The sequence below is a fragment of the Panthera onca genome, chromosome E2, assembly GCF_046562875.1.
Source record: "Panthera onca isolate mPanOnc1 chromosome E2, mPanOnc1 haplotype 2, whole genome shotgun sequence".
Lineage (NCBI taxonomy): Eukaryota > Metazoa > Chordata > Mammalia > Carnivora > Felidae > Panthera > Panthera onca.
This window is the reverse complement of record NC_138353.1, coordinates 33,888,637-33,901,664: the sequence shown is the minus strand read 5'-3', so window position 1 is coordinate 33,901,664 and position 13,028 is coordinate 33,888,637. Positions and strand designations below refer to the sequence as shown.

The 13,028-nt window shown below is 54.6% G+C and overlaps 1 protein-coding gene across 4 annotated transcripts in view; it reads right to left on the bottom strand.

The window, feature by feature from the left end:
- Positions 1 to 13,028, bottom strand: part of CPNE2 (copine 2) — a 47,509-nt gene that overhangs the window by 30,490 nt on the left and 3,991 nt on the right. Inside the window, exon 2 of one of the 4 annotated variants that reach the window (XM_078438798.2) lies at positions 667 to 881. The exons of the other annotated variants lie outside the window; for them this stretch is intronic. Within the exon in view, the coding sequence (XP_078294924.2) occupies positions 667 to 846 (180 nt within the window). The 5' untranslated portion in view covers positions 847 to 881. The remainder of the gene's footprint in view (positions 1 to 666; positions 882 to 13,028) is intronic. 4 annotated transcript variants of the gene reach the window in all.

The window sequence follows — 13,028 nt, the reverse complement described above, 5'->3', positions numbered from 1 at the left end:
CTGGGTGACTCAGTGGGTTGATTGTCAGACTTTAGTTCAAGTCATGATCTCCTGGTTCATGAGTTTGAGCCCCACATAGGGCTCTGTGCAGACAGTATGGAGTCAGCTTGGGATTTTCTCTCTCCCTTTCTCTCTGCCCCTCCTCTGCTTGCGTGCATGCTCTCTCTCTCTCAAAATACATAGGTAAACTTAATAAAATATTATGATATGAAACAATATAATTATAAATCGAAATCTATGAATTATAATAACTTACAAATACAATTATTTGAAATAATAATATGAGTACAATTTTTAAAAATGTTTATTTATTTTGAGAGAGAGAGAAAGAGAGAATGCAAGCAGGAGAGGGACAGAGAGGGAGGGAGAAAGAGAGAATCCCAAGCAGGCTCTGCACTGTCAGCACAGAGCCTAACGCAAGACTCAATCTCATGAACTGTGAGATCAGGACCTGAGCCAAAAGCAAGAGTCAGACACTTGACTGAGCTACCCAGGTGCCCCTAAAATTCAATTTTAAAAGCAACAATCTTCTAAGTAACCCCTGGCCCACCCTCCAATGACCTCCAAGGGTCTATCTAACCTGGAGGTCCCAGGATCCAGTGGGAACCCCTCCCCGGCAACCTAGCCACCCTCCCCCCAGCCAGGGCACACATGGAGGGGCCTCACCTCAATCCACCTGCCATCATTCTCTGTAAAGAGGACACAGAAGGGGTCAGACTTGGAGGTGACATCCCGGTCCAGCAGGTTCTGGCCACTCACTGACAGTTCCACCTTGCACACACAATACTGGGAGCCCATGGGGGTCGCCCCCGCTGCCGGGGCGCCCCCACCAGGGATGTAGGCCATAGGGGTTGTTGGTGCTGGCAGCAGTTCCTGGCAGTCTGGGCGGGGAGAGAGGTGGGGGTCAGAGAGGGCACAGACATCCGCTCTCCCACCCTACCCCGAGGCGGTGTCACCAACCTGACCCTTCCAGATGCAGGTAGAGACGGAAGGAAAGGTGTGTGCATGGGATAACACAAGCAAAAGCTTGACCGAAGGAGAATGAAGAAAAACGGGTCCTTAGCAGGCATGTTTAGTTTGAAGGTATTATCTGTGCTGGTCAATTGTTACACACACAAGTCCAAGGTGCCCCTGCCAAATCAGCGACAGATCACGGTGGACGTGGGCACCTAAAATATTCATTTTGCCAGGAAAACCTAGGCTTCTCCTGAGCAATTAACAGTTTGGAATCGTGTGGCTACCGTGGGGCTTATCATTGCTCAGGTTTCCCTCATTGCTTTGGCCACTAGGAAGCTCACTTCTGATTACTTATCCAAAACTCGACTTTGTTCATTGCAGTCTTGTTCATCTTGTATCCTGGGCCTATGCACAGGGACTGAGGCACTTAGTGTATGCTTGTTGAATAAAAAAGAGGAACGAGTGTCTAAATCAGTGAACGGACAAACCCTCCACATGGCTCAGATTCTGCCTGAGTTGGTCATTATTCCCAACATAGAACTCTTCCGCTCGTACGTGACTTCTCCAGATTCCATGCCCAGGGCCTTATGTACCCTTCCACTGTCACAGCTAATTACTGGCATTTGCTTACGTTAAGCAGTTCTGTTTTGCAGCAAGCGCAAAGTGTTCATTTGGAGCAAGGGAAGAGAAACCCATCTCAGGGGTGGAGGGGAGCTTTGGGTTCCGCCCATAACAAGGCCCTGCGGACAAGCCATCTGGCTCTCTGTGCCTCAGTTTCCACTTCTACCCACGAGACATCAAGATACAGCCTTGCCGAACTCCTGTGGTCAGGTCTCTTCCACTGGCTCGTGTGTAGTTAACACAAGCCCTGACCCCATGTGGATGAGGCCTTGACTAATATTTCAGCCCCTCCCTGCTGAGTGAGTAACCAGCCCTGTACTCCCCCAGGGAGGAGAGGTAAGAGAAGGGTGTTCCCTCGGGGGGGGGGACGCAAACCCGACTTACTTACTCACAGTGTTGACCACAAGCTGGGCACATGATCTGCACAATGTTTCTAATTCTCATTCAGTCTTGTGGGTCAGGGACTAATATCACCCTGTTTTCCAGACAAGGACCCCGAGGCTCGTTCATCCACTCTAGAGTGTTTACTGAGCATCTACTAGGTCCCAAGAACCAAGCCAGGACTGGGATCCCGCAGTAAAAAGGCTGCCCAGTCTCAGCCCTCACAGCCTGGCTGACGGCTCGGGGACAGCAGCCAGGTCCTGGGGGTACTGGGGCTTTGTTCTGAGTGATGGAAGTCTCAGAGGGTTTTAAGCAGAGAGGTGACATGACCTGATGTGTGTTTGGAAAAGCTGGCTCCAGCCCCTGTGGGGAGGAGGGGATGTTAGGCTAGGAGAGGCAGCAGGGGGGGCTGGCGAGGAGGCTGCTGTCATCCAGGGAGGAGGGACCAAAGCACGCCCACCCGTCTCCCTCTGACCCCAGCCATAGCCCGCTCCCTGAGCCCCAGCCTCTGGCTGGGCAGACAGATGCCCCAGTCTGCGGGAGGCCCAGGCCAATGTGGGGCCGGCACCAGAGGCCCCTCTCCCTCTGCAGACACAGCGAGCCCCGGGCATGCCTGGGAGGATCCGGACAGTGGCAAAGCCAGTCCTCAGCCCTCTCCCTCCCACTGTCTGTCCCGACAACCTCATCAGAATCACGCGAGCCCGGAGCGTCAGGGCAGCACTGCAATTTGCCTGCAGGATTTATTCTTGTCGTGTAAAAATTAGTTTCCACTGGAGGGGCCGGAGAACTGCATTCACTCTCCCTGCGTGCAGCTGGGTGGCCTTCCACGTGGGGGCGGGGTGAGCAAATCCTCGACCCAGTCAGGAGGGCGGAGGGGATAGGGACGTCCAAAAGGGACACCTTGCCGTGCGGCTGGGACAACACCTGTTTGTGCTCACAGCCGCCCTCAGGTGGGGTGGGTCACAAGAGTCACCCCCATTTTACAGATGAGGAAGCTGAGGCCCAGAGAACAGAGGTCACCTGCCTAAGGTCTCACAGCCAGGTAACCGCAGAGGCAGGGTATAAGCTGGGTCTCTGGCCTCCCCAGGCCAATCTGCGTGCTTCTGGCCGGGGTAGGGGTGCTGCTGAGCGTGGTAAGGAACTAGGACCTGGGTGGGGACAGAGGGGAGTCGGCCAGGCAGAGGGAACCCCAGTTCCTCTGGAGTCGCACTGTCCGCACTTCTGGGGTCATCACTGAGGGGGTGGGTTCCAGTTTACCCGCCTCCTCTGCACCTCACGGGCCCCCTTCGTGACACGCTGGACGGCCCCACAAGGGCCACCTGTCCCCTGCTACCAAGTCAGAGGCATCTATTTTCCTCCGGAGGGGTGTCAGGACGCACGCCAAGGCTGACACACTTTCTGTGCATGTACACACGTGTGTGGTCACACACACGCACATGTACGCACGCCCCAGACCAACACAGGCAAAGGCACGCAGGCCTATGAACACCGTGGGGCCGCTTCTCCCCTGCCCTCCCCCAGTCCGAGCCACTGTCGTCACTCCAGTGTCCCTGCGCTGTCCTCCTGCCCCACACCGGCTCCGGCCTGGTGGAGGGCATGGCACAGGGAGGGCCAGGTCACAGGGGAGGGTCAGGCTGGGCCGAGCTCCCCGGAGTCCACCGTGACTCCACCTGGTCTAGCTGGCAGGCCCTGGCTAGAGCGAGCAAGGGGTGGGCAGGGCAGGGGCACGTCTCCCCCAGCCAGGGCTAGGTTCCCCCGTCCCCAACTCACCCTCTGGCCGGAAGCTTCTGGATCCCCGAAATGGGGAGCACATGATGTCCGGAGTTGGGGCAGGCGAGGGTCAGAGCGGGCCCCTCTGTGCCAGCCCGGCAGCGGGCAGGCGGGCCGGACCCTGAGGCCTGACGCAACGGAAAAAGAAATCACAGCTTATGCTGGGCCAGGCCCCCTCCCCTCCTACTCCAGCAAGAGGGCAGGCGGGCAAGGTGTCATTAAGGGAGGGCTGGGCCTGCCATGCGCATCTGGGCGAAATGGAAACCTCCTTGATGCAGCACCCGCCCCACAGGTCATTTGAGGTTACGGGCCGCACAGGGGGCATGGGGAGCCAGGCAGGGCCTGCTCGCAGATGGTCCCGATTCTTGGCCCAGATGGGCACGGGCCTTCTAGGGCGACCGGATCCCCAGGGAAGGAGCTGGAAGCTGGGGATAATACAAAACTAGTAGCTGCTTTTATGGATGGGTCGGCTGAGGCAAAGAGAAGGCAGGGCTTGGGGATTCCCATGCAGTCATTTCACAAACGTTCCCTGAGTGCCCTGCGATGAAGAGTAACGAATGAACAAGACACAGAGGCCTCGGTCCCCACAGGCTCTAGTGGCCCCAGCTAACACATCTTGCCCTTCGGGGAGGACAGGACAGGATTTGGAGACGCTGGCGCTGAACCATAGATCTAGAACATTATGGTCTCAGCCAGAAACCTAGGAACCCATCATCCTTGACCTCTCTCTTTCCTTCCCCCCGCCCCCCGCCACCACCCATATCCCCCTGCTGTGTAGATTCCACCTCAAGATGCAGCGAGCGATGTCCTTATCACCCCCTCCCCCCCTTCCGCTGCCTTGGCCCAGCCAGACCGCCATCATCTCACGCCCAGCCATGCACTGGTCCATGACAGATCTCCCGGAGCAACGAGGAGCCAGAGTGAGTCTTTACACATGCAAATCAGAGGCTACCACAGTTCTACCTAAAAATCTTCCAGTGGCTTCGCCTTCCAGGCCACACCAAACGCAAATTCTCTCCAGGCTTATAGGGCCCTGCTTGACCTGACCCCATCTCATGCCACCCTCCCCCTCCCCCTGTCTGTCCCAGCAACACGGGCTTCCTCCTGCTCTGCAAACAGATCAACCTCTCTTCTACCTCAGGGCCTTTGCATTTGCTATTCCCTCTGCCAGATGTGCTTTTCTTCACAGGATGGGTCTTAGTTGTCAGAGGCCTTCCCTGGTCACTTGAGCTAATGCAATTTCTGTCTCAACACAATCACAACCACACTGTTCCCTTCACAGATCATTGTAATGTGCAGTCACTTTACTTGTCTATTTGCCTGTGTATTGTCTGTCTGGCCCCCTAGAACATAACCTCCACGAGGGAGGGATCATTCCCGCTTCTCTAGCACCTAGGGCGGCCTCTGCACATACCGAGTGCTGAATAAATGCTTGCCAATGAATAAGGGAGGGAGAGAACCCACCATACAGGCTCTTTAATCTCCAGCCCCAGAGAAATCACAACCACGTCTCCCTGACATACATCACGAATATCACGAAGCCATTACTCAAACCCTGGAGCCTCAAGATTACTCTAAGAGGCCAGCAGGAGAGGGCCTCATATCCCACTTCGCAAGAGTGGAAACTGAGGCCCAAGAAGGGGCAGTGGTTTTTCTAAAATAGGGAAGGATGATCCTGAGGCCGAAGGCCACCTTGCCTGACTCTATCCTTTCACCCACTATTGGCTCCAGTGGTTCAGGACCCAGGGGCTGGGCTGTACACCTCACTCACTGCAGGGAGGAGATGGTGAGGCCAGAAGGGTTCCCAACTCAGAGATGGGCAGGGACAAGGAGACACCGAGAGGCAGGCACAGGGAGATGGGCAGTAGGGGTGGGGGAGGCAGACAGCTGAGCTGGAGACCTGGAGAGCCAGCTGGGGAAAAGAGGGGATAGAAGGGAAGGGAAGGACTGACCGAGGTGCTCAGGGAGGCAGCAGCCCCCACCCCAGAGTCTCGAGTGGTGGGGACGACGGGGCAAGTGTAACAATGGGACGGCCTATCAGGACTTCTGGTGGGGGGATCACGTGCTGCATGAAAACGCGTCTTCAACTTGATATTTAGAAGATGGAAAAGAAATTCTGTTTTTGGTGCCAACTGTGGAACAAAAATGCTCTACAAAGTCTTGTTAGTGGTAGTAACAAGGACAGGGGCTCAGTCCTCTGATCAGTACCCCCAACAGTTAAGAGCACAGATGCTGGACTCAGAATGCCTGACTTTCAATCCCTGGCTCTGCCATTTATCTGCTGTGTGACCCTGAGCAAGTTACGTAACGTCTCTGGTCTCAGTTTCCCCCTCTACAAAATGGCAGACGGTGAGAGTGCTCCCGGGGGGTATTGCAAGGAATAAGTGCAGTAAAGCACTTAGAATGACAGTTTGCAGCTTGTGGTATTATCAGCAATTCTTGATGGCTGGGGGACGCAGGGCAGATCAAAACCCCAGGAGATACGTGAAGTTTGCGGATTATGTAAAGGGGACAAAGAGTTCAAACTGGTTGAGAAATACGGCCCTAGGTTCCCCTTAACTGGAAGACACAGTGCTGGGATACCAGTGGAGAGCAAGGTGGTGGGTGGGGGGCCAGGGAGTGGATAACGGATTCAGACCCCATAAGGTGCGTCCTTCAGGGCCTCTGGGTCCTTATCCATGCAGCAAACCCCACTCAGTGGGGTTTAATCACTGACCACAAAGGCTCCAGAGGCGATGGCCCTAGGCTCTCATGGCTCCCCGTATTTTTCCCAGATGGGCCACTTCAGCATCTCCTGGGAGCTTGGTAGAAATGCAGCATCCTGGGGGTGCCTGAGTGGCTCAATTGGTTGAGTGTTTGACTTTGGCTCAGGTCATGATCTCGGGGTTTGTGAGTTCGAGCCCCACGTCAGGCTCTGTGCTGACAATGCAGAGCCCGGAGCCTGCTTCGGATTCTGTGTCTTCCTCTCTCTCTGCCCTTCTGCTGCTTCCACTCTGTCTATCTCTCTCTCAAAAATAAATAAAACATTAAAAAATTGATACACACACACACACACACACACACACACACACATATATAAAGAAATGCAGCATCCTGGGCCCCACCAGACCTGCTCAGTCAGAATCCCTAGAGTGGCACTTAGCAACCTGTGTTTTAACAGCACTCCTGGTGATTCTGCGGTGGGCTAAAGTACACACAGACACCAGGGGGGTGGCCAGGTGGGCATCTTGCTAAAATGCAGATTCTGATTCAGCAGGTCTGGGGAGAGACCTCCATGTCTGCATTTCTTTTATTATTATTATTTTTGTTTGTTTGTTTTTTAATGTGTATTCATCTTAGAGAGAGAGAGACAGAGGCAGAGACAGAGAGACAGAGGGTGAGTCGGGAGGGGCAGAGAGAGAGAATTCAAAGCAGGCTCCGGGCTCTGAGCTGTCGGCACAGAGACCAACACGGGGCTCGAACTCACGAACCGTGAAGTCAGACGCTTAACTGACTATGCCACTCAGGCGCTCCATAATATCTGCATTTCTAACAAGCTCCCAGGTGATGCTGAGGCCACCCATCTGAGCCTGAGCTCCTAGATCAGAGGTTGCAGTATGGCCACCCAACGGCTGACCATGTGTCAGGGGTGGCTCTGCTTAGCCCACGCTCGGCAGAATAAGGCAGACGTTGTATCTGGTCCTCATACAAGGACTGTCAGCCTCACACACGGAGTCTGCAGGCCAGGTCTCTGCAGATCTCTGAGTTTGCGATGTTTGGTCTAGAGGGTGACACTGTGAACTGGAACCCTTGGCTAACCAGATGCCTGGTCCCCACTGGCCCCAATGGCTGCACTGGCTGAACTTCTGGGGTCAGATCATGTCTCAAATATGTCTAGATCTAAGTTGCTCCTTCGCCCCATTTCCTAGATGAGAAGATCCAGAAAGACAGATGGTAGCTGTATTAGGCTTCCCCAAAGAAAACAGAACAAATGGGATATCTATATATATAGAAAGGGATTTCTTTTAAAGAATTGGCTCATGCAACTGTGGGGGCTGGCAAATTCTAAATCTGTAGGACAAGACGGAAAGCTGGGAATTCAGGTCAGAGGTGATGTGGCAGTCTTGAGTTCAAAATCCACAGGACAGGACAGGACAGGCAGACTAGAAACTAGGCAAGATTTCTATGTTTCAGTATTTTTTTAAAAAATGACTCACCCCCAACATGGGGCTCAAACTCAGAACCCCAAGATCAAGAGTTGCATGCTGGGGCACCTGGGTGGCTCAGCCGGTTAAGCATCCGACTTCGGCTCAGGTCATGATCTCACAGTTCGTGGGTTCAAGCCCCACGTCGGGCTCTGTGCTGACAGCTCAGAGCCTGCAACTTGCTTCGGATTCCGTGTCTCCCTCTCTCTCTGCCCCTCTCCCGCTCACACTCTATCTCTCTCTCTCAAAAATAAACATTAAAACAATTAAAAAAAAAAAAAAAAAAAGAGTTGCATGCTCTACCAATTGAGCCAGGTGCCAGCTGTGTGCCCCTCTATGTTGGAGTCTTGGGGCTGAATTCCTTCTTCTTGGAGAAACTTCTTCTTTACTTTTATAAAAGGCCTTCAATTGATTGAACGAGACCCACCCACATAATGGAGGGTAATCTGCTTTAATAAAAGTCCACTGATTTAAATGTTAATCAGATCTAAAACAATACCTAGACAGCAACATCAGACTGGTGTTTTAACCAAACAACTGGTCACCAGAGCCTAGTCAAGTTGACACATAAAATTAACCATCACTACAAACTTCAGCCTCTGGGAGACCTGCCATGGGGAAGAAAAACAGGGTGCTGGGGCTGGAGTTCTGGGCCAGCCCTTTCTAGATGTAGGAGATGGGTGGGCCTGCTCCCACCCTGTCAGCTGGAAGGGAAGAGAGGAGGTGAGTGTGGCTGTGCTGATGGAGAGATAATAATAAAATGAGAGTAATAATAATGTCCGCCCCGGACCCTGTGCCCAATACCTTATGGGCTTAAACTTCTACGGCTTCACAGCATCCTTAAGCAAGAGGTTAGGATCACCCCCGTTCTCCAGATGAGCAAAATGAGGCTTGGAAGGATCTGCAATCCAGAGCCTCTGCTAAGATGACTCTGGATAAGCTCGGTCCTTCCGAATCTTAGTTTTCTTACCCATCAAACAGAAAGTAAAAAAGGCCTAACACACTGTAAGTGCTGGCTCACAATGAGGAAGACCTCTCCGTGGCTCTGGGCCGTTCTCTGGACGACATCCAAGCCCCTCCCCCGCCCCGACAGAGCCCCTCCCACTTCCGGCTCCAGCTGTGGTGTCCACCACACAGAGGGCCTGGAGCGCCCTTCCCCCTTGTTTACTTTGCTTTTTCATTCTTCCAGCTCAGCTCAGCAAAACCAAAAGCAAGTGATACTGCTGTGCCCCCTCCCACCGCCCCACCGCCCCTCCCGGGATGGCCAAAAGGAAAAAGGCTGACAATACCAAGTGGTGACCAGGGCGTGGAGCACCTGGAACTCTCATGCCGCCAAAGGGTGTGTGCCCGGGACGACCGCCTTGGAGGGACGTTTGGCAGGGTCTACCTAAGCTACGCGACGGAGCCCCTGTGATGAGCCAGCAATGCCCCACAGAAACATGCACCTGTGTTCACTAAAGAACCCCCCCCCCCCCCCCCCCCCCCGCACCGACTTTCACGGCAGCACTATTTACGGTAGCTCCAGACTGGATGCACCCTGAACACCCCTCATCAGGAGAAGGGATAAAGAAATGTGAACACCCACGCAGTAGACTATACTGCTGGGGGCACGGGGGCAGAACGAGGGTGCCAATGATCCGGACGGGTCTCACGAACACGCTGAATGGAGAAGAGCAGACATAAAGGAGCGCATGGTCCTGTCTGATTTCATTTATACGAAGTTAAATGCAGGCCAAACGGATCTGTGCTGCTGGAAGTCAGGAGGGAGGGGTGCTTGTGACCCGAAGGGGGCACCAGGGGGCTTCGGTGATGGTCACATTTCTCTTCCTTGACCGGCTGCTGCTGACAAATGCTCTGGTGTGTGGACAGTCACAGAGTTGTACGTGTGGGATGTCTGCTCTATTTTGTATGTTTTATAATCTGATAAGATTCGAGGACTCCTCTACAAAGCCCCTCCTGAGCCCCTGGTCTGGGGGGGGGGGGGCACTGACATCGTCACCATATTGTAAGTACTGGCTTAGGAGATGTCACCGTCCTTTGTTGAAAGTGAGGAAGAGCGAAAAGGTGAAGGGGGACTACAGATTCTCAGAATTCCAGGGCTGCTGAAGTCTGGGATTTCAGAATCACCAGTCCCCTGAATCCCTGAGCCGAAAGGCTTTTGGTTTATCTGGTCCCACCTTCCCAGGCATACACCAACCCCAACATCCCACAGCCCCAGTTCTCTGAGTTGGGCGGTGGGGGGCAGGGGGCGGTCCAGCCCCAAGCTGCTCATACCCCTGGGCCCTTCCTGCAAACCCCTGCCAGGGACAGCCCCCAGAGTGGGCGGGGCTGGCTCCGAGGTGCGAGGTGAAGGGGGCATCTCGACAAAAATCCACAAATCGCCTCTCTACCTTAGCTAGGCTCCCGGCTGCTATACTCAGAAGACACCGCACTCCCGACAGGCAGCCGGGCCATTATGGGGATAAATATAGATGCAGACAGCACAGCGTGGAAGCTGCAGCAGGGGTCTGACACCCCTGGGGTCCCCAGCTTCCATCAGACCACACCCAGGGGAGGCTATTCTCTGCAGCCCCCACCTAATCACTAAGCTCTGGCCCCTGGGGAAGGGGGCCTCCCTTGGGACCCCGAGGCCCCTGGTTCAGATCAATCTTGGTCCAAAGGGCTTGGCCCCGTGTCTCCCCAGCCTATCCCTCGAGGGGCTGCTGCCGCAGGCTGCACGGTGGCCTCCAGCCCACCCCCCACCCCTCTGGGAGTCAGGAGTCAAGGCCTGCTTCTGCCACCTCCTCCCTCCTAGGCCTCAGCTCCTTCATCAGCAAAGTGGAGCAGGTGATGGCCTGCCCTCCCACCTCCCAGGAAGCGTGACAGAGGACGGGTGTAGATATACTCTGGGATACAGACAGTACTTCGGGAACTCGGGAGTGGGTCTGGCCAAGCTCGGAGGGTGGACCAAGCTAATGGAGGGTGGAGGGCATGGTGACAGTGAACACCAGCCAAAGTCATTCCAACCTGGCTTCATTTGTAGGGGGCTGTGCGGCAGCCTGAGGGACAGAAGCCGCCCTGGGCCTTGCCCTGTGGTGCCCATGCCTACCTGGGAACTACCACGGGGAGACTAGAGACAGGGGTGCCCAAAAAGTGTGTTTTTGGAATTCTTCCAAGTTCCTTCCCCTCTCTGTGCCTCAGTTTCCCTGCCTGTGAAGAGCCTGGGCTCCTTTCAGCCTTGAGGAGTCTCTAAATACCCCTCAGTCTTTCCTGGGCTGCTCTGAGCCTCAGCCCCAAGCTCCCACCCAAAATCTCTGAACTGATGGGCCCTGAAAGTCATCGGGGCTCACCCAGTACCGAATCCCCTCGTGGGTTCCCGCATGGGGGTTAGATCTCTGCTCACCCCTCCGCATGTGGGGCTCTCCCTACTCTTTGTTAACGGTGTCTTACAGTTCCAGTAGCTTTTATGCTGCCCAGCCCACACCCTGCCACACTGAAGGGGTGCCCCCTGCCCCTCCTCAGCCAGACAGCGCGGAGGGGTGTCTGTGAGCCAGACAGCAGGTGCTACTTCAGGCCCAGGCCCTTCTCAGCAAGTCCTCCTGGTCAAGGACACTGCCATCTGTTCTTCAGCTCTGGGTCCCAGCTCCCAGGAAGTCCTCCCTGAGAAGAAGTAAACAGTAGCATGCACTGGGCGTGCCTGGCCCTGCCCCGAGGTTGACAGCATTCTGTTTAGGCCTCCCTGCAATCCCAGGACATGTGCCCTCTTACTAGCATCCCATTTTACTGATCGGAGAACCGAGGCACAAAGAGGTTATGTAGAGGTTAGAGGTTGAATTATGTTCCCCCCAAAGCTAAGTTGAAATCCTACCCTCCTAATTCCTCAGAATGTGATCTTATCTGGAAATACAGGAGCTGCAGATGTGACTAGTTAAGATGAGGTCATACAGGGGTAGGACGGGCTGTTAATCCAACGCGACTGGTGTCCTTATGAGAGGGACCGTATGAAGACACTGAGGGAAGGAGACAGAGATCGGTGTGATGTCCCCAGAAGCCTGAAGAGGCAAGGAAACACACCTCCCCTAGAGCCTTTAGAGGAACATGGCCCTGCCCACACCTTGAATTTGGACTTCTGGCCTCCGAAACAGAATATATTTCTGTGATTTTGAGCCATCCGGTTTGGGGTTCTTTGTTATAGCAGCGCTAGGAAACGAATACACTGCCCAAGGTCATCCAGCTGGTCCATGGCAAATCAGAGCATGACACCAGGCAGCTGGGCTCCCTATGTGCACGCTGCAAAGCGCACCCCTTCCTGAGGGGCCGCGGGGTGACTTGGAAAGATTGCTGGGGCCCAAAGGAGGGAGAGGTTGAATGGCGTCTTCTGCTGGGAGCTGAGCATGCTCTCTCCTGCATCATGGGGAGGGGAGAGCAGGGATACGGTCGGCAAACCAGATGCCCCCAGCTCCCGACAAGAGCCACCGAAAGGAGAAAGAGAGCTGGGTCATAAGGAGAATGGGCTCTTGGAACACACGAAGCATGTTCCCAATGCAAGGCTTTTGCATGTGCTGTTTCCTCTGTCTGGGGCACGCCTCCCTCTTTCATTCAAAAATATCCACTGAGCACCTGCTGGGCACCAGGCGCGGCTGGGATACAGCCATGCACCAGAGACTAAGGCCCTGGATTAGCATGCCAGCTCGAATGTCACCACCTCCTGCTCTAGAGGCCTCCCTGAGCCTCACACACTGCACTCCCCCATCATTCACTCTACCTTGCTTTATTCTCTTTGGGGCATTTTCCACTATCTGAAGTCTTTCTGTCTCCTTGTCATTTGCTGGCCTCTCTCTGTCCCCCCCCCGCCCCGCCCATTCCACTCTGAGCTCCATAGCCGCGCTCCCAGCTTCAGCACAGCCCCAGGCCCAGAGGAGCTGCTCAGTAAACATTTGTTGAGTGACGACAGGTGGCCACACAATGACTGGAAGGTGGGACCCAAAGCCACAGGTGGAAGAGGAATGACTCCATACACTGCCCTCTTCAGTTTACAAGCCCTTTCAAAGCTGCCTAAAGAACCCCATGAAGAGAGCAGTGGGGGCAGCTCGTGGTCTAAGAGTCCCCATTTCCCAGACAACGAAGCGGAGGTCA